This window comes from Lichenostomus cassidix, chromosome 1Aa (genome assembly GCF_008360975.1).
Source record: "Lichenostomus cassidix isolate B80296 chromosome 1Aa, HeHo_3.0, whole genome shotgun sequence".
In the NCBI taxonomy this organism is placed as follows: domain Eukaryota; kingdom Metazoa; phylum Chordata; class Aves; order Passeriformes; family Meliphagidae; genus Lichenostomus; species Lichenostomus cassidix.
The window spans coordinates 14,579,557-14,601,794 of record NC_139480.1 but is presented as its reverse complement, the minus strand read 5'-3'; the positions used below and the strand labels follow the sequence as shown (position 1 = coordinate 14,601,794).

General features: G+C 40.5%; 1 protein-coding gene across 1 annotated transcript in view; it reads right to left on the bottom strand.

The window, feature by feature from the left end:
• LOC146443218 (sucrase-isomaltase, intestinal-like) overlaps window positions 1-22,238 on the bottom strand; it is a 56,795-nt gene that overhangs the window by 3,990 nt on the left and 30,567 nt on the right. The window contains exons 13-21 of the mRNA XM_085041302.1: window positions 20,065-20,182; window positions 16,690-16,858; window positions 16,083-16,199; window positions 13,260-13,408; window positions 9,184-9,272; window positions 6,580-6,632; window positions 4,778-4,908; window positions 3,888-3,976; window positions 2,778-2,827 (exon numbers count right to left, since the gene is read on the bottom strand). Coding sequence (XP_084897428.1) covers window positions 2,778-2,827; window positions 3,888-3,976; window positions 4,778-4,908; window positions 6,580-6,632; window positions 9,184-9,272; window positions 13,260-13,408; window positions 16,083-16,199; window positions 16,690-16,858; window positions 20,065-20,182 — 965 coding nt within the window. The remainder of the gene's footprint in view (window positions 1-2,777; window positions 2,828-3,887; window positions 3,977-4,777; window positions 4,909-6,579; window positions 6,633-9,183; window positions 9,273-13,259; window positions 13,409-16,082; window positions 16,200-16,689; window positions 16,859-20,064; window positions 20,183-22,238) is intronic.

The following is a 22,238-nucleotide window of genomic DNA, read 5'->3' as shown; positions in this document are numbered from 1 at the left end:
GATGGAACCTTATGCATAAATTAGCTTGTGTTATTTCAGTGGTGCATTGTAGGAGGGGAGCAGGAGCTAGATCACAGTATTTGTAACTTACGGCTGTGCTTATACTGCTTATTTCAGGCATTCACACTAAAAATAAGTGCTAAGCCCCAGCACATTGATTTAAACTGCCTAAATAAGGAATGTTGGCTATTCCACAAATGGGGAGAGGCCTCTAAAAGCTTCCAGAGACTTTGTTGGGTACTTATATGTGGCATCTTCTCCCCTCTGGCAAAGCTCCAGAACAGAAGGACGTTCAGTTTAGAGAGAACACCTTGCTATGGAGGTTTATTGCTGTCTCTGGTGTAGCTAAGCAGGAGAGCCAACTCAGGTGGCCACACAGAGCCAGGAAGCAGAGTGTGATGTTCAACTCAGTGATCACAGTTGTATAGATATGGTTGCCGTCAAACTTGGAGGCCCCAAGACAGGACTCCTCAGTAGTCACCATTTTGAAATGAAAATATAAATTAAAGGGTCTAATCCTGTGTCTGTTACTTGTGCAACACTCCATGCTGGGTTCAGAGTAAATGCTGTGATGTCAAACCTTGCCAGCAAATCTCTCAGGGAACAAAACTTGTTAGGAGTTAGGAGAGCTAAGAGTTCTCCTAAAACTAGGTGTGATTAAATTATTCATCCACATCTTTTTAAGAATATAGAAATGTGCAACAAATGCTAAGACCTTCATACATTTCTCATACCTCTACAATTTGCTATTTGAGATGGACTGTTTTCTTTATAAACACATAATAAAAACTCGACATTAAAGATTATTGGAATGCAGATAGGGAATTCAGTCATGGATTTACAGGCAGAAGTCAAATATGAGCAATGAGAAATGGAAGTGCCAGAAAATCAACAATCTAATTTGCACAGTTCAGAATTTAATATAAAACTGGATATTGTTTTTCTGTAGCCTTCCTGCAATAAATTACTATACCCAGACTACAGAAAACCAAAGTGATTTTTCTTCCTTTTTGCTGTTGAAATATCCTTTTTTTCTGAAGAAAAAAGATTTTTTTTCTTGGTAAATCAAGAACAAAATAAGATTAAATTTAAAGTCTACCCATGGGGTATTAGTTCCAGGAAAATATCTCACGAACATACCAGTCTACATAATAAAGCCCATTGCCTTACCCTGGATTGCTCTTGCTTTTGCTCATGGAAGAGACACCTTCTAAGAGCAATATCACAATAGGGGTTAACACGATTTTATTGTTTTGAATATTTTCTGTAGATTACTTTGGGACTTTTAGGAATACATGCCATGAAAATCATGTAATCATTTAGGTTGGAAAATACCTTTAAGGTCATCAAGTCCAACTATTAACCCAGCACTGCCACCCAAGTCTACCACTAAACCATATCCCTAAGGGCCACATCTGTACATCTTTTAAATACCTCCAGGGATGGTTGCTTCACCACATCCCTGAGCAGATTGTTCCAGGGCTTGACAATCCTTTCAGTGAAGAATTTTTTCCTAATACCTAATCTAATCCTCCCCTGGTGTAACCTGAGGCCTCTGGTCCTATCACTTTTTACTTGGAAGAAGAGACTGACCCCACCTGGCTACAAACTCCTTTAAGGGAGTTATAAAGAGCAATAAATTCTCCCCTGAGCCTTCTCTTCTGCAGGCCAAACAACTCCAGCTCCCTCAGCCACTCCTCATATGACTTGTTCTCCAGACCATTCACCAGCCCCATTGCCCTTCTCTGAACACAGAATCTGAGGTGTGGACCTACCAGTGACAAGTACAGAGGTAGTCACTGCCCTGGTCCTGTGTATTTCTGATACAAGTCAGGATGCCAGTGGCCTTTTTGGCTACTTGGGCACATGCTGGCTCATGTTCAGAAGGCTGGGGACCAAACCATGTCATAGTCTACCTACAATATCCTATTTCTTACCAAATGCTAGAATTGCAGATGAAATATGATCTGTATAGATGTTATTGAAGTAGGTTAAGGTTTTTTTACAATAACTCCCACAACTTACTATCATACACTTAATGAGCTTAGGGTACCTATATTTTATAGTATTTTACTCAATTGAAGCCTAGACTGTTGGGCTTTTCTATAGGGCTTTCTCAGGACATGTCTGCGCACAAATGAAGGCTGTGTGAGAGGCATCAGTGCACTGACCCTGAGCTAATCTGTTCCTGTGCTGCACAGAGCATCTGAGCAGCACAGTGGGTTGCCAGTAGCGTGCTGGATCGCTCCACAGGAGACCCACCATGGGAGCACAGTCTGTGCTGTCAGACATGGAAATACAAGCTAAAGAATTGAGACTGCATAATTCTCTGCACCACAAAACAAAAACTTCAAGTGATCAAAGTTAAAAGGTTGCTGGGAGAGCCTGAAGAGAGGAATACAGCCTTCTCCCACCCATCAGACTGAAAGCGTTCACTAGGAGGAAGACAAGGAAAAGGTCCCTCATCCCCAGAAGCAGCAACTAAGAGAAAAAAAAGAGCTGAAAAAGTAGTTTTCTTCAGATTCATATTGCAGCAGGGACATTAATGATGTGTGTCACTATGATACTCAATGAGGCAAACACAAAACTGCAGCATCATAGTTGGACTATTTTGTAGCTAGCTGTAAATGAAAGCATTACATACCTTACCTGTTTTATAGACTGAGGTAGAAGATAAAAAGCTTTCCAGTGAAAAGTTAGACATCAGCACTTTACAAAGGCTACACTAAAATACAGCTACCTATATGTAAGTGGGTACCTTGTATGTTGCTACTTACATTGTTGAATGTATATTTAGCCAAGAAGTAGTTCTCATTTTCAATAGTATCTGTCAAAACACAAAGCAAGAAGGATCAGTATCAAAACAGGCAGCAAAATCCATAAGCAGTTCACAGTAGCAGGTGGCTAAGATCAGATTGAGATGATTTGTGGGCTATTTAATCTCTTTCTCTAGACTTTGGTTGATCTCAGGAGAACAGACCGTGAGAGACTGCCCTCTCTAGCAGACCAGCTGCTCCCTGTGTCACACCTTTCTCATATCAAAACACTGATTTCAAGAGCGATCAGCTTTTCACCTTCACAGAGTCACAGAATCACAGAATCACAGAATCAGTCACAGAATGAGGTAGAAGGGACTCTCACAGATCATCAAGTTCAACTCATAGCCCTGCACAGCACCATCCCCAAGGGTCACACCATGTGCCTGTGAGCATTGTCCAAGTGCTTCTTCAATTCTGTTGGGATGGTGCTGTGACCACTTCCCTGGGGACACTGTTCCAGTGCCCAACCACCCTCTGGGGGAAGAACCTTTTCCTGATAGCCAGCCTAAACCTTTCCTGACACAACACCAAGACCTTCCTTTGGGTCTTGTCACTGGTCACCACAGAGAAGAGATCAGTGTCAGCCCCTCCTCTTTCCTCCCAAGAAGTTGTAATTGCAATGAGGTCTCCCCTCAGTCTCCTCCAGGCAGAACAGACCAAGTGACCTCAGCAGCTCCTCACACAGCTTCCTCTCAAGGCTTTTCACCATCCTTGTTGCTCTCCTTTGGACACTCTCTAATAGTTTAATGTCTTTCTTATACTGTGGTGCCCAAAGCTGCCCCCAGGATTCAAGGTAAGGCCGCTCCACTGCAGAGCACAGTGGGACAATCCCCTCCCTTGCCCAGCAGGTGATGCTGTGCCTGATGCATCCCAGGACATGCATGGCCCTCCTGGCTGCTAGGGCACTACTGACTCATATTCAACTTTCCACTGACCTTTCTACTGTTCAGCCTGGGGTCAGTTCTCCAGCTATTTCTAGAAGGAGCCAGTGCCAATATGCTGCTGAAAAGGCAGCCTGAGGAGAGCCCTGTATGCAGAGACTGCTTCACAACAAGGGACCAGGCTTACCAATGGAATCACCATCATCCCAGAAGAGAGACCCAGAAGCTTGTCCTTGTTCATCCAGGGCAATAATGAGTCCAAATGGGTTCAGGCGGCTGTTGACAAACACATTGAGAAGTGTCAGGGGAAACCTGTGGGTCTGTCCCTTCCAAGTAACTTAACAAAAATTTCTGAGCACAACTCTCATTTTAAGGTTACAAAAAGGTCATGACAGAAGAATGACAACAGTGTTCACAAAAGGTACTCCCTTTGAAAGGGATGACAAAATCTCTTGTCTTGCCTTGTCCCTCTGAAGTGTAAAGTTCCCATCTTTTGAGTGCTCACATGCTTTTGTGGCCTTACTGTGTTATGATAACTGGACAGTCTGGGAGTCAGCTGGTAACCAGTACTACCTGACTATGGTTGCTGCACAGTGCTGTCTCCTCTCTTTCCTACTCAGATTAGCTTCTGAGCATGGTTCAGACTTGAGACCAGTATATTATCCATTGGCATGGGGAAATATTTTCCTGAAGAGAGATTTGGGCTTTTCCACCTTGTTTACAGCATTTGATAAATTTACCCAAGAAGAGTTTTGCATTTCCCCTTGCATACATCTACTGTGAATGACTGACAGCAGGTCAGTGTGGCAGTAAGAGGTGCAAAAACTTTTCTGAACATAATCACAGAGCCAGGAGTAGGCGTCAGCTGTGCTAACAGTGATGTGGGTCATTTCCGAGGTGATTTCTCCTAACGAAATGGAGCAAATAATGGTATAAAAATACTGTACTTATCACTTGGGATGGCAGCTGAGAGCTGCAGATAGTTTCTCTTCTGCACTTTCTTTTGATTGCTTTTTTGACTGTCTGTGGGTCTGACCCACACCACGGCTGCTTGGTGACAAACATAGGTGACATTACCTCTGAGTGGTGGTTGTGGCTGGTTCCTGCTGTGGCAGAATGTATCCCCCACGGATGTACAGAGGGATCTTGCTCAGTGGGGCAGACACAGTAGCATAGTTCTTCTTCCAGGCACTTGGCACTTTAAGACCCTATCACAAAAATTAATGCAGTTAAAAAAATGCCAATCCAGGCACTATACATATATACCGCTGAAAAAGAGAGCAAGGGGTACATTTTCATTTCAGTTACGCCAGTGAAAAAAACAAAATAATATATGGATTTCAGGAATATTATTCCAGTTCCTTTTTTAACATAAAAGAGGATCTAGCCCCTGCAGTTATGCATATGCATGAGATAGAAGCATCATGACTGAAAGACAGCAAATGGTCTTTAAAAATGGTATCATTTTTCCATATGCTGGGGAAAAAAACTCCTTGTCAAGAGACTGAACAAAAAGAAAAAGAAACTTTTGCTTCCTCTTTTTGTACATATGAAGCCTGTCACAATTCAGTTTAAGGTAAGTGATTCATAATCATTTGGGAATGTAAACTGTAGGTTTTCTTCTCTTGTAAGAACAATTCTTCCCCTTTCAAAAAGTAATTACAGCATTCAGTAAGCGAAATCTGTGTGTGTGTAGACAACCAGCGTAAAGTTCTCTGCATCATCCCTTTCTGGTTTAATGCCTTAAAACCAGCTGTAGGCAAGACTTATGTGCAGAGCAAATAACAGGAAGGCTTTGCTCTTGCCCTCTGTGAAAGATAATTATGATTTATGGCAAGTACCCAACCTTGGTTTGGATAAGCACCTGTGCATGAGAAGTACATGCCAAATAATGGGAGCTGAGCAATGCCAGGGGCAGACACATCGGCAGGGCAAGGGGCAGAGGCTGCTGTCCCTGTGCCCAGCCCAGCAAAGGGGCACAGAGAGAACCACAAGGAGAGTTGAATTAAATGCTCAACTTTGCAGCACCACAGTCTTATGAAAAGAGAAAAAGGAAAGGGTTGGATGAGCAACCATCTGAGGACACCAGCTAAATAATGAAAATTGCCAAACTTATTTAAAAATAAGTCTGCATTTCCTCTGAGAGCATTTCTGTTCTGCCCTCTCCTCTGCCAGGGACACTCAGGAGAGTTAACAACAGCCTGATGATCCTGGGCTCACATTTCTGAAAGCTCTTAGCATCAGCCTAATTGCTCTTGTTGAAGCCAATGCTGGGCTTAGCCTGCAGATTGCAGCAGAGCGTGGTTAGATTGAAACTGAGCACTTTTGGAAATGCAGTCCTGGGGGTGGTGTTGGAAAGGTCAAGACTCATAATCTCTGAAAAGAGAAGGCACTGGCATGTCCCCCAGAGAGATTGTTCTGTATCTCTTGGAAGCACCTTCTGGAGGGGGCCTCACCTTGCTCTCATGATATGCCTTCTGTCAAAAGTGATGCATGTGCAAAAGTACATGCACAGGAAGGTTTGTGGCATCTTCCAGGAGTGTGGCTTAGGTTTCTGTCTCTGTCTCTATGCAGGGAAGTCTATCTAAAAATGGGGAGGAAGGAAAGGAATCTTGGCACTTTCATGCATGTCTAGGCTGCTCTTGAAAATTCTGTTCTCTGTGTCTTAGAGCTTTACCTAACAAAAATAGAAAATAAAATGTTACTGAGAGCTGTGTAATTTACTCTCCCAGCTAGCCTGATGTAGACATTTTGTTCTCTAGTTTTCTTAAATACAGATGCTGAGGTAAAAATACTGCTGAACATTGCTAGAAGTTATTTTGCAAGAATTGTACCATTTTAAATTAAAAAGTAAGAAAAGTAATCTTAAAAATACATACGGTGTAGTAGTCGAACCACTGTGCTTCAGGGAAGTATACAGTCACAGATCTTGCTCCCTGTAATTGTTATAAAGAGATTAAAGTCTTTTTTCTTTTTGCATTTCTGATATTACATTAGCTTTATTATATTTGTGCATGGAGAGATGTATGCCGAATATTCTAATAACATCAAATCTTGGATGTTATGGCTGAGTTATTGTCATAGCAGTAGACTAGTGCTGGCTAATCTATAATACTAAACAGACAAGCCTATCCTATTTGGGGGGTTTTACTGCCATTCCATGGGATGAGTCAGTGTTACATGATTATTTCATTCTAGTACATAGCTCTATGTCTTGCAAATGTAACTGGCCTAGGTGCACTCTTCCAACATCTGAGCAGCCCCAGTGAGGACTATGGCAGCCTCTGCAAGACAGGGCTTTATCTGAAGTGGGAGGACACCTCAGCTCAGTGCCTCTTGCACCATTCCTGTCTCAGAAACAGGCAGAGAATAAGCTCTGGCACACAGAGGATACACAGATCCTTCTCTTGTTGTAAACAATTTAAAGTTGCAGATAAGTAATAAATGCAGATAAGATAAATAAGAAATGTTTTGCTAATTGCATGATTACTGTACTTTGTTTTGCAGCATGTGTTGTGTCATATCACTGCAGGGATGAAATCATGCTAAAGGCACTTAGTATTAATAACTCCAGAACAGTTGGAATCAAAACATACTTCCATTTTTGTCACAAGTTGCTTATTCTCACAAACAGATGAATCTTTATTCTCAATGTAGATGTCTGCCCCTTTGTAGAATCATGGTTTAGCCCCAAGGACTACCCCAGGGAGTTTGCAGAGCGAGAAAACTAAAGATGGAGGAGAAGAGTAAAGGCCAAGTGACCATTTGATGTTTTAGGGACTTCAGATATATGAAAAACCCTATAAAGTCAAGATGCTCCACTCTCCATCTTTTCTCTGCAATATTATGACAACCCTGGATATTCTGGTCTGAAGAATAGTATGTAACCATCATCTGTGCCATGATGATTTCAGGGCCAGGTTGGATAGAGCTTTGAGCAACCTGGCCTGGTGGGAGGTGTCCCTGCCCATGGCAGGGGGGTTGGATCTAGATGATCTTTAAGGTCCCCCACCAACCCAAACTATTCTCTGATTCTATAATTCCATGAGCCTCACCTTTGTGACTCCATAAATAGCAAACCAGTGTGTAAGGCAGTTCCCCATTCTAATTTTTTTTTTAATGTCTCACCTGCTCTCATCCTAGGACTCAAGGGGCGAAGGGTAAGTCACCCCTGACCCATTTTCTCTACACAAGCAGATGCCGTGCAGTGGATTGACACAGTCACTGCTGGTCTGCACTGCCACAGTACAGGGCTTACTGCTCACCTCTGCCCCTGCCCTGCCACCTGGCACAGCCCTGGCTGCCAGCTCTCACACTGCAAGACCCAGCTATGTGCTGCCTTCAGAGTTCTGCTTCCCTCATCAGGCCACAGACATGCAGCCTTCCTTTTGTGCTGCAGTCCTTAAAAAAAAAAATTCAGGAGCTCCTTATCTAGACCCCCTATCATTTTATATATACTTATAATGTTCCCTTTCATTCAATTCTTTGCAGGAAGCCTCCCCTGGCTTGTCACTCCCTCTTCATGGGAAAGTTTTTCACATCCTTCATCATCTTGCTGGTCTGAGACCCTGCGAAATCTCTTTGTTACTCATCAGCTGTTAGAAATCTGTGGGAGTCTGAAGATAAAGAACTGATGAATGAAGTGCCTCAGTGGGGTCAGAAATGGTTTTAGATGCAGAAATAAGAATTCTATATTGAATTCACAGAGACAAAAAGGTTGGTTAAAAAAAAGGTGACTAACAGTGGCCTGTTTATATGTTTGACCATCAGCAACATCTAGAAATATATCAGATATTCTGGCAGCATGCTCATTGCAAACAGCACTAGGATACACCCCATGCAAATACTTAGACCTGCTCAGACATACCTTTCTTGTGCTGCCAGCAGTCAGCGGTGGGCAAGGAGGGAAACACACCCTTGCTCCAGCCAAGCAGTGAGCCATGACCCCAGCACTGTGCCCGGCACAGCAGAGGAAAATGCTGCTTTTTAAAACCTGTCCTGTTAGCAGCTAACATTCTCATTATCGTTTCCATAATGACTGCCTCTGCCCGTGATGCTGGGAAACTCCTACCACAGCCCTTGAGATGCCACAGTTCCAAAACACTGTGGGTGAGCTGTAATATGGAAACCAGTTTGCTTTCATATCTGTGTGTTTCTTCCTAGCTCGACAAATACTGCTCTGTGTGTGTCCTTGGAGACTGCTGCCAGCACAATAACAGGAGCACGTGAGGGGCAGCATCCAGCCTCTATATCCATTCCTCACTTGGAGTAGAAGGGAAAGGCTGTGCCCTCACTTTCATCCTCCCGCTTCAAGTACTGAGAAGCTCTGTACTGTCTGTGCTGCTCAGAAATGTGTTCTGCAAGCTTTGACAGTGGAGAGTAGAAAGGGATGAGTATGAGCAAACATGCTCTGAATGTCATCCAATGCCCTAAGCACCATTGTTTCTTTTATTCCAGTATGATGGCATTTTTAATTACTGTACTTGCCTCTTCAAGAACAGGAGCAATCATAAAGGCAGGTCCCCAAAGGAAGGCAGTATCTATTCCATGAGTCTCCTGATCAGAGGTAAATCTATTTCAAAGGTGAAATGCATAACATTAATTCACATTTCGATAGAATTTGCAAATATTTTGATATTAGTCACTGTGACAAGAAATCTGCTTCCTCAAGGTATCTTTCAACACAGCCAAATATTTTCCCTGATTGAGGGAATGCCAAAAGCTGGACAAAGATTCAGATATTTCAGTAGCACCTACCATCCCTGAGTAGACTAGAACTCTCACAAAATGATGAAGCTGATTTCTTTTCAGAACAGCAACAATGGGAAGACAACTCACTTAATTTCCGTTCAGTGGGCTGAGACTTCACTGTGGGAGCCAATGAGCAGGATAGGGGCCAGGCCCAGGAGAGGGAACACAGAGAAAAAACACTGCTCAAGGACCTAAAGCATCTGTGAAAATCCTTGGATTTGGCTTCCCACACCTTCCACAGATTTACATTTGAAATCATTTGCAAAACAAACACGAAGCAACAATATTGTGCTTTTTAGCTGCCTCTCCTGAATGGATAAAAAAACCTATGGAATTCAGTCCATTTTATTCAATGCATTGAGTTTGTTTTGGATTCTGATCATGTTCTCCAGAATGCTCACAGTCCTGTTTGCCTGGCATCACCTGCCTTCTCTTGGGAAGAGATCTCTATTCCACCGTGCATTAGCTAATGAAAATATTGAATAGTACCTGGCAAAGGAGAGATCCTTCCCAGCTCAGGAACTTCCAGTCATCCAGCATAAAATCCTTGAGAATTTAAACAGGTTTTCAATAATTTTAAAGTCTATTCCTGAGGAAATAATTAATGGATCCTAGTTCTTATAAGAATGTCACTTGGGCATGTCTCAAGTCCTCCTAAAATCAAGGTACCTGGTACCTCCTGACTTCTGTTACTCCTCTGCCCCCTTCCCCCTCTAACAGCCCTGCTGCCTTGTCGGAGATGGCAACTGATCTGGTTTTCATTCATTTTTGACAAATTCACACTGGCTATTGCATATTTACATATTATTCTCTAAGGACATATAAACTCCTTGTTTAAAAATTCATTTACTGTGTCTGTTTCACTTCCTTTGCAGCTGCCCCTGTCTAAAGCCAGGTCTCTGTCGAACGCTGGCTGCAGCAGAGTGGCTCAGTGTCAGTGCCCTGCTCTGACCCTCTGCCTGCTCGGGGCAAAGGCACACACTGCACCCAACCCAGACTTACAGAAATTCCCCCAAATGAGCAAAGATACTTTGGCAATAAAAAGACATCTATAGAGTGCTCAGGTTTCTAAAATGTTGCAAACTTAAGGGAGTACATGGAATTTAGGAAAAAATGTTCTTGAAGGCATGCCTTGGGCTCTGCTTGAAAGAAACCTCAATTTATTCAGTTTCTTTTTCAGTTCAGAAGTGTAGCTCTTTTGGACACCTTAATACTGGTCATTATTGCATTTTGACATAATGTGTTGTAAATATTTAAAGCAGGTTTTGGTTTTCAATGAATTGCCTTGTCCTAAAGTTTTTGAAATATAAAACATATGTTTTTCTTGTCATCTCAATAGTTTCTCTGTATTTTCAATTTCACTGTGATAAAATCGTAATACTAATTCAATATATTTTGTTATGGGAGATTTCAGGACAAAAAGCTGATCAAGAAATTATGACAAAAGAAGAATCAATTGTATTTGTACATGGAAACAAGTGTCTCACCCTCTAACTCAGCACAATTTTCTCTTGCAATTATAGCAACCATGAGAACAAATTCAGCAAACAAAAGAACTTTCCTATTTTGACAATATAAGCCATTAAACCATGTCTGTGATCTATGAAAGGTCCTTAATCCCATCTATTGCTTCCTCTGGTTAGATGCTGGCCTCTTTTCTGTCATATTTCCCCCCTATTTAGCCATTAAGCAGAACTTTCCCTTCCACTAATGGATTACCACCTCATGGTCGTTTTAGACAGCTGAGATACTGACGCCTCAGTTTCACTGAGTGAAAGCCTCAGAGGCACCAAATATGCTTATAAGAATCTACTGGGATGTTGTTCATGTTTGTTATTTGAAATGAGTCCTTAAAATGTTCAAAATTGAACGAAATATCTGAAATGACCGCATGAAATAGCTATTACTTGGACACTCCCTGTCTGTGTACAGTTGTTTTCATGGTGAGAGCTGTGAACTTGTCAGAGCTTCACCTGAAAAACTGGTGCAGGAGTTTTCTAGCTCTCCTTTGTGTTTTTTGCAAGTAAGAGGCAGGGTTGATGTAAACTTCCCTCATGCATACACTGAAAATTCTGTTTCAGTTCTCTTTCTCAAAACCCCACATTTCTCCTCCTGTTAGCACCTGGGTCCCTTTCTCTACTTAAGTAGACCCACTATCAAACTGCCTAATATTAATTAGAAATAGTAAGAAATACACATTAAATAATACTAGTGAATAATAGAAACCAGAACTAACTAGTAGTAGTAAGAAACACTTTTAAGCCATTTTAGGATCCTGCTATGGCAACATTAGCAAGTGATGGGACTAGGATGCCACTAGGGGCACTGGGGACTGAAACTGGTTTATGTTGATCTCCTGATGCCTACCCTACTTACATGCATTTTAGAGGTTTTATTTCTGAGTAATCCCACTCTGGTCCTGCTGACTAAGCTCCCATCAGTGTCTGTAATGAACCTCTTAGCTCAGTTTCATCTGACAGAAGCCTCTGCTGGTGTGTCTGAGACAGCTCTATGACTCAAATCAAAGCAAATTTGGAAATTTGCTAATGTGGATGTGGCCCACGTAGAGTGCAGGTATGCTGGTAATGGTCAAAAGGGCAGCTTTAATGACACTAAAGTAATTCTGTATTAGCAGAGATTAGCTAATATTAATGCCAAAATTAACCTGGGCATTTCCAATATTAACACAAATCGCATTAAGCAAAAAGAGACAAAATAAATACTTGAAATAGCATATAGCCCCTTGTAAATTATGAGTACCTATAAATTTCTGCCTAATTTTATCTCGTAAAATAATATTGCAGAGCAGAAAGAGGAAGGATACTGCATTTAAAATTTATCAGTTAACCATTATGCTGAGTAAGCAAAACAGGTTCTGTGTATATCCGTTCCATACTTCATTGGTCTGCACTTTAGTGTAACCTCAGTTTAATTTGCAAAAAATGCCTTACCCTTTAACCTGAATGTTTTTAACCTAAAGGGAGAAAGAACATTAAACAGTCCATGATATAGCCTGCACCAATGAAATGAAATTGTTGCAGAGCTTCAGGCTTTCATATGTGTTATTTGCACTCCTTTTGCTCAAGTCTTCACGTAAAGCATTCTGAAGTAGAAAATTTACCAAAGGCAGGTCAAAAACTAATTAAAAGATGAAGACAGGGAAACTAATCCTCAGTTGGATTCCTGCTGTTTCCGAAAAGAAAAAATTAGATGTTCCAAAAATCTGAGTTTAATTTTCTGAAGGGCTTTTCAGTCTGTATTTATTAATCTCAGTTTTGCACCTGCTTCTACACTCAAACATCTCTATATCTGCTCTCTCTGTGCAATTTGTGGACACAGGTGTGGGTTTCATAGATAGTATGTAGATGCAAGTGCTAAATTGGAAAAAAAACCCGCTATGGATGATTGGACTTTCTGTATAAGGCTTTTTGGCATTCTGGATCAGAATACAGATTTCATTAATTTCATTCAAATACAGAAAATACAGGTATGTGATTCCTATTTTTGAAATAAAAAATAACCATATATTTGCCTAAGACTAAACTTTTACAGAATTTTTCTTTCTTATATTTTCTTTCCCCCCCACTGGAAACAAATATTAGTTATATATTAATGTAAATTTATTGAATATATTAGGAATTATCTTTGTACATGTAACTTGATTGATTTAATTGTTCAACTGTTCTTTTAAGAAGGAGCATGCAATAATAATACTGTGACTATTCTCATAAGGATATCAACCAGTATATACGTAAGAGCTAAATGACTTTTGTGATCAAATTATGATAAAAAAGAGAATCAAACTTACTCGTGCATCAGTGACCGCACCACAGTGCCTCCATTAACATGAGACTCGTAGAACAGGGTGTACAAGTATGGCAGCAGTGAGTATCTGATCCGAAGAGTAGCACGAGAGATCTTGGCAAAGGCGTCTCCGAACACTGCTGGGTCTTGTTCCTGTTAAGGAAAAGCTTAGATCTGTACTGAGCATTGAAACAAACTCAGCAGAGAACCTGTGTGCAACATAAGGAGTGCTGTGGCTGGCATGATGTTATGGAAGTGAGTGTTTAAGTAAGGAAAATCACTCATTGGCAAGCTGCAAGATATATTAAGGACAACATCCATTATTCCCAAACTAACATTTGTACAAAATTTTCAGCTTGAAAAATTCCAAAAGATCAGGCCCAACTGCAATGTATGTGAGCCCTCTGCAAACACTCCTAACCTTGTGACAGGATGGAAGCTGGGGCTCCATGTGTGTGCTCAGGAACAGATACCCTGCCTTGAGAAATTAGTTTATCCTGGAGATGCAAGGACATCTCAGACAAAGGAGGTGAAACACAGGAAAAAGGGAAGACTGATAATCTGCAAATCAAAGTCAAAAGCATGATTATGTTGGCCACAAATATGAAGGCAAATCTACTTAAAAGAGTAAACTCATAGCCCTGCTACCAACAGGAGTGACCAAAGTCACTGAGTGTGGTACAGAAACCATTTCATCCATTCAAAGAAACTGTATTTCTCCTCCTGTGTGGCCCATTTTAGGATGCCCCAGGTGACACACATCAGCAGTGCCCCTCAGCTCCTCGCTGCCAGCAATGCTGTCCTGCCCAGGGCACGCACTGAGTCCCGCACCAAGAGGGCAGGTTGGAGCAGTCTGTCTGTATCCATTGGCTGGTTTTGATCTCACTCCAAGGCAACCTTGACTCTCCCCTGGGATGGGATGCAGAGCACACAGCCTGGGGCAGTGCTGATGTGGGAAAGAATTACATCTCCTTCAATTCCTCCTGTCCAACCTCTCCAGAGCCAAACAGCCAGCTAACGACTCACATGGCTCCCTTCCTTCCTTCCTCCTTCACCAAATCTTTCCAGAGTACTCAATTTTCTCATTAAAACTAAAGACTATATGATGAATTCCAAGGATAATGAAACATAAAAGGAACAGAAGTAACAAAGTTTTTTATATCATCTAGTGCTTTTCAGAGAAGAAAAATATTAATTAAACTGTTTCAAATCCCCAATGAGTTAGGCAAAATGGATATATAGGATTTTATTTTAATGCTAACTTAATGCTAATTAAACTAAATATTTAAGTAAAATTTCACCATTATTACATTTATTTGAGAATTAGTCACTAAGAGTACTCCCTGCTGGCTCTGTGCTCCAGAGCATCCATCTATTTTTTCAAAAATTGCGCTATATTTATACCAGTGTTCTGACGCTGCACAAACACTGCCTATTTTCACAAAAAACAGCCCAAATTCTTGATGATGCTGAGTCACCCAAAATGCCTGTTCATATCTTTCTGTGAACACAATGTTTTAAATGGATTCAAGTAATTCCAATAAAACCAAATGCATCTCTGAGTTGCAACTCCCACCGTATAAACCCATTGCAGTCTTCTTGTTTATTAAATTTTACGTATGAGATTGATACCCACTCACCCAGGTCAGACTTAGTTTAAATGATCAAAGGGCCAAGAAACTGTCTATATCTGTTTATATCTATATCATCTATATCTATATCTATATCTATCTATCTATATGTCTATCTATCTATCTATCAATCATCTATCTATCTATCATCTATCTATCTATCTATCTATCTAATCTATCTATCTATCTTTTATGGAGAGGTAAACAGAAAATATTTAGCAACAGCAACAGCTAACACCTCACAGACATTTGTTCTCCTACAAAGAAATACCTCGGGGATCTACAAGCTAATTCCTCTTAATGATAGCACTATAGTTTATTATTCCTGCATTTGCCCAGTTGCTGAACATCCATCACACTTTCATGCAGAGACAAATATCTTCCTGGGTGTGTAAATGTTGCAGCATTTTGATGTAGCAACTTCAAAGAAACTGAAGGTTAGCAAATAACCTGAGCTCCAGCATTGCACATATCAGTTTACAGAAGAAAAAATACCCAAACATTTCTTGAACTAGAAGAACCATTTCATCATGGTAGCAGATAAATACACCATAATTACAAAGGCTGCAAGACTTTCAAACTTCACAGCTAGAAACAAACCTGATACTTCTGTCTACAACAAGTCTTTAAAGGACTTTATGATGAAACTAGAACATGGGTCTGGACTGAAGCTGCACTTTTTCATCCATCTCATGGGCTCATTAGCCTTTTCTAGTCTTTGTTGCCTCTTAGCTGATAATGCAATGCTACTGGTGCCTCTCTTTAGAATTCGCACATGTTTGTAACTTTCTTTTAAAGAGCAAGGATGGTGTATAATGATCTCTCCCCATCCTGCAATACTTATTACAATTACAGATGTATTGAAACAAAAATTATAGCAACTGAGGGAGTAGGAAGATATGTTGACACTCATTCGCTCTTAAATAAAACCTGGGCTTCAGTAGGTAAAAGGTGAAACATACATATTTTACCAATAGCATGAGAAGACCAGTGTTTCTATGTTACCTTTACACTATGCATGGGAAAAATCTACATTTTACTGTGTAATTCCTGCTCTCAGTGCAGCACTCCTTTTCGCCCACTGCTCTGATTTACCCAAGAATGGCAGTTTAATTTCTGAGCGAGTAATACAAAAAAATCACTGTCCATATAACTGTAATCACAGACTACAGCTTTATGTAGCTTTGTTTACTTACACTGTTGCCCTCTGCATTGTGATTTCTGGAAAATGGATAGAAAGAGCCAAGCTGCATCCAGCGCAGGCAGAGCTCGTAGGTAGTGTTGTAGTTAAACCCACAGATATCAGCACCAATCTAAGGAAAAATAAAATTGTTAATGTTTGTGATTGTGACTGAGGCCTGTAAATTAAATTCTTCAGAGATTTGCTAATAAAAAAAATTTTGGAAAGAAATACCTGTTTCTAATTACTTTATAAGAATGCACCATAATGATACAATTTTTTTCTGTGATTGAGTTGTACTATCTCCTATTTCAATAATTCTACAAATTCTCCATCCCAATTTGCAAAACCAGAAATATATGAAGGGTTCTTAATCATAGAATACATAGTACAAAGAGATCAGTTTTGGATGGCATGCATTAACTCAATCTGAACCTTGCAGTGCTATTTTTGTTTCCCTTCAGCAGCCAAGACTGACATTTAGCCTTTTAATCTGCAGTTCCCGACACTGTGGAGGCTGTTACTGCTGGACACCTCAAGTGGCTTTTTTCAGAAAAAAATTGGATTAATTTGAAGTGATATTGTGTATGAGCCAGCATCTGCCTAGAGGACACCAGACTTACATAGGGAATGCCAAAGAGGTTGAATTCCAGGATTCCAACGATGGAGCGGCGCAGGTCCTTCCACTGAGAGAAGTTGTCACCCAGCCAGTGCCCGCCGTGCTTCCCGCTGCCAACGAAGGTGGACCGACTCAGGACAAATGCCCTCTTTCCAGTGGCCTGCTGGACAGCACTGCAAAGAAATGCAACAAGATCATTAAAAACAAGAATGGTAACCAAAAGATCGTATCATCAACCTGAGTGTTCAGGCACAATCTAATCTGAAAGGGTATTATTAATGAAACAATTATTGTCATGATCCCTATTCATGTGAGAATGTGGCTGCAAAACTGCAAATAAAAGGAAGTTTTATGCAGTGGCAAAAACTCCCCAAACTAAAATCTATCTGATTCACAAAACAATTCATGAAGTCTCAGGTATTTTTCGTCTTCCTAAATAATAATTTGTGTTTAATTTTTTCTCAGCAGTGTCTCAAACTGAAAAATCGAATAAAAATTTCCTTTCTATATTAGTACATTTAATTAAGTGTCCAATAGGTTCCTAAAAACCAATATAATAGGTATCTTTTCCAACACAGGATTTATTTAGAGATTAAAAGATGGAATTAAAAGGGAAAAAACCAACAAAACACAAAATCAAAAAAACTAAAACCACACAAAAATATCAAAATTTTATCTAAACATCTTATAAAAAAATATAGATAAATATATATAAAATCAATAGAGAAAAAAAATGTGTAATCATTCAAAATGTCATCCCATCCTCGTAGTATTTTCTCTGGTTTCCTGTCTTTTTTGGTATATGAGGTTTCATTACAGAATTACTGGTACAATGAATTTATCTTGCTTTTTGAAAATAATTTTGCTGCATCACCAGAAAATCAAGAAATACACCTTATTGACAAATCTATTATAAAATTCCTCAGCATCGGATCCTCTTTGTACATAAGTATAAATTTCAGTATTATATATTGCAGGAACTCAAATTCAGCTATGCTTTAATACGATTTGGGCAACACAACGTAGATTCTCTGGGAAATTCTAGCATGAAATATTAATCATGTTGTTCACCATCTACTTCCTTCTCCCCTTTCTTAATGAGATTTCATCAAGAGTTCTTTCACTCATATTCATAATGGCCCAGTGTTTGCTCTTGGGTCTGTAATGGCACAGAGACTTTAAAGTGCTTCAGCACTTACTTCTGAAGCAAAAAAAAAAACCTCAATAGCTTTCCTGGAAGACTGGATGTATTAATCTTAGGGGTCACATGCAGCAAGAGACACAATTCTTGAACCATAAGGGTCCTGCTGGTTCTGGTTTGCAGGTTCACTCTTGGGCCAGTAACTGTACAAGACTCCGTGCGCTTTGTATAAATGTTATTTTGGAGCCTTTCATGGATGTCTTGAGCAGGAGTGCTCTCCTCTGGCTGTCTTTGGCTCCATTTGCAAAAATGGGTGTTAATGAGGGCAATATCAAATTGACTCAACTATGATCCAGAGCTGCATAAACAATTTGTAACAAGTAATTTATTGAATAATTTCAGTCTTTCATGAACCACTGCAGAACAGGTCCTAATGTATCAGATGTATTTGTTGATTTAAATTATTTACAGAATATCATGTGCAAATAACTCTTGGCATTAAGCTATGCACAAACTGATTACTGCTAGTTTATGTATTCAAATTCAAACCGTTTGACATAGGCCAGATGACACATTTCCTATTCTCTGTCTGTCTTAGAATAATTTTTAGAATTTTTATATGATTATGAAGTTGTCCTTCATTTTCATCCAATATCCTGCAATTGATGCTGGGTGCTAAATATTTCTGTCAGTAATTTAATTTAATATATTCTTTGTGAAGAGCAACTGCAGAAAGGATATACAACCAGCCTTGAAAAGAAATGTATTCGAGAAACCCAAATGAATATGCATGAAAAATACTTCACCAAAGTTTCCCAGCTTTGCAGCAAAATCAACCTCTGCATACACTTGTGGTGGTCTTCTCCACATTTGGCTAAGCAAAATAAGTTTCTTTTGTAAGAAGCCTTGGAAGCAAGTGCTTCAGTAAAGGGGAAGATTCAGAGCCTTGGGGAAGGCTTGAGGAGCTGTGCAGCAGTAACTGATCCCGTGGTATTAGTCTGGAGCAGCACAGCCAGGACAGTGTGGGCACTGAGGGGGCTGGGGCAGATGTGCCTGCACACAAAGCTTTTCCTGCTGAATTCACAGGGTTTGTCTCAGACAATTGGCTTTGGTGGCACAGAGCCTGAATAAAGCTAAAAAAACAGCTCAAGAAGATAGGAAATCTGAAGGCTCTGTTCACAGTGCTGCCTAGACAGTGTATGGTTATGTGGACTCCAGTGTGCAGAGAACAAATTCCAGTGAAGGGACCAGTGCTGGGAGGATCTCTTCAGAGACTGGGGCACAGGTGCCCAAAAACCATAGTAAGAATTCCAGATTTCAAGGGCTTTCTGTTCTTTCTCTCAAAAGCCGAACTATGCCATAAGAGCTGGCAAACCACTTCTGGTTTTTCCCAGTTCTTCCCTTGCCCCAGGCTTGGCATACAAAATATGAATGCATCAACACCAGAATTAGGCTCACTTAACCATGTCCTCTGGATGCTATCACAATCCTGCTTCTGAGTGGTAAATACTGGAACAGGCCACACATGGACCGCTGCTTTGGCCCTGCCATTGTGGTATTAAATTTCCCTGTGGTTTAGCTCAATCCCTGCTGGAAAAGTATGATTTGCCCATTTCATTTAATCCAACAGCTACTTTTCCACAGCAACAGTCTGCCTGCATAAGCTGGTTTTGAGTGCTTCCCAGCTGCAAAATGAGTTTTACAGTAGCTGACAGCAACTGTGCTGCAATGCAGCTCTGCCCTCCTGAACCGAGTGAGCCCCAAGCCAGTCTGCAAAACATTGCCTGCCAGGAACCAGAGGCAGCTCCAGAAGCAGACAGGGGATTCAATTTGGATTCTCCACTGACATTGATAGAAACTCCTCTGCCACAATAGCGAAGGGACAGAAGAATTTTCCTGACACCACACAAGGTTGCCTCTGCTGCAGCTTCTCACAAGAAGCTGTAACAGGGCACAGAAGCATCTTGCTCTAGATATACAAAAGCAGCAGCTGAAAAGTTAAACCCTACAAATACATCCTGATTTAGCTAAGAAATGTAAAATTAGAAAAGATTCTCTTCCTTCTTCCAAAGTTCTCTTTTCTTGAAACTTCTTACTAAATGGCAAACAGTAAAATGAAACATAGGTCAGTTTCTTATTAGATACTAAACAAAATCTGTAATTCCCAGGTAACATCAGTGGCTTTTAAAATGCAATTTAATCACCTGGAATATGATTAGAAATATTTAGAAAACTTACTTGAAAGTTGGTTCTGTCTGTGACCAGCCAAAGAGAGAGTGTGTGTCGTAATGGTCTCCAAGGTAGGTCTTGGAGTCAGGACACAGCGTCTTTTGTGACAGGGAACGATCAGAGATGCCTGAGAGTGATACAAACCACTGTAAAATCATATACATCACAATTCAAATCTCTTCACATTTCTACACATTTAGGGGTGAAAACACCAAGAGATTTGGGAATGGGGAAAGCCGAAGTGCTGGACCTGCACAGATCTGAGGTTAGCCCATAGCCATGAATACCTGCTTGCAGACAGGCACGTGTCCTTGGAGAGGGGGAGAGGATTGAGTAAACACTGACAATTAATTTCAAGTTCTATGTCCAGTAATTCAAAACATCTGTACAGGTGCCGTGTATTCAGTAAGTAATAGAAAGAAAATTTATGCATTGCTGAATTAAGAATGCACCTATATATTATTTTACACCGGGACAAATTTTACTTAACAGCAAAAATCTTGCACAGATGCTGCCTAGTCTTTGATCCCATATTAAAGAGACGCTGGAAAAGCCTATTTGGTGCAAAAAAATTTCCATCCTCTTCGGATAACCACCATGAAAATGCAACATGAATTTCAGCAAAAATTGGGCAGGTCAGATGTTTATACAATGTATTTATTTTTAGAGATGGAGTTGTGGATGTTATAAAATTCTCTCAAAATAAAAAAGAAGGTAGATTCTCAAAAAAAATTTGTAGGCTTAATTAGGTGCATGCACTATTGTAATATTGCAAATACTTCTCCATGAACAAGCAATATCCCTGCTTACTTGCACTTCCTGTATTGTTGCAGTTCATTATCACAAAATCTCTGTATCTGAAATCCCATTAGCCTCTCTGCTCTGCTGTGCCACTACAGCTACAATCCTTGTGTTTGGATCTTTAGACACAAAGACTCCAGAGTGGGTGATCTACATCAGAAATAATTTATAGGGTATTTCCAAGTAACTTTGACTGATATGTCTTTGAAGAAGACACTAAGGTTCTGAGGAAAGTCACACAATGTCCCAGTGGCTCTTGATTATTAGCCCCATAAATTTAAGGTGGGATAGGAGAGAAAATGCTACCACATGAATCATAGTTTCATGCTTCATTCTGAGTATTTTGTATTCTGCCTCAGTAATACTGATTATTTTACAATTGCATATTAATCTTCAGTATAAAGTGTTTTATAGAAAATTGGTTTGAAGGACATCTAGTTTTAGAAGTTCAAACCATGGTTATGTATAATCATGGCTATAAAATTTAGATAAGGAGGTTGAAGGCTACATTGTCAAAAGCCCTGAGGCTCTGAGACTGGGACTTGAACAGATGAAATCCCCTAAGACAATAATGAGCTCCCAAAACTCTGTTAACCCCAGGAAGGTCCTAATGCCTTGTTGGACTAAACAGCTTAGGTCACATCTCATACCTACACCAGTCAAGCACTTGGACAGCTAAGAACAAGCAGTGTTGGCATAAAGTGAAATAGAAAAGAAAGCCCTTAAACACTGGCTCAAAACAGATTCCCTACATCTTGGAAAAATGCCTAGGGCTCCTGGCTGCAGAAGGGAGACCAGTACCAGAGAGGTCTCTGGGAAGACCTTAGAGCAGCCTTCTGGTACCTGAAGGGGACCTAAAAGAAACCTGGAGAGGGACTTTTTACAAGGGCATGGAGTGATAGGATGGGGTAATGGTTTCAAGAGAGTAGGTTTATACTAGATATAAGGAAGAAATTCTTTACTGTGAGGATGGTGAAACACCAAAACAGTCTGCCCAGAGGAGCTGGGGATGCCCCATCCTTGGAAGTGTTCAAGGCCAGGATGAATAGGGTTTCAAGAAACCTGGTCTGGTGCCCTTGCCCATGGTAGGGAGGCTGGAACTAAATGGTCTTGAAGGTCCCTTCCAACAGAAACCATTCTATGATTCCATGATATCGTTCTAACACTGTGAGTCACGAGCAGAAGTAGGTGCATGAGTCACAAAAAACACACCTATCTTCAGTATCTCTCCGTGTCCTTATGTGTCATGGAGACCTCTAGGTCTGAGTCCTTTCTAATGGCTCAGACTTGAATGCTAATCTTCACAAAGCTCAGCTGCACGGCTCAGAAGCCACTGCATGGGCTCACTCTCAGTCCTTTCTTTGTGATGTAAATGGAGCTCT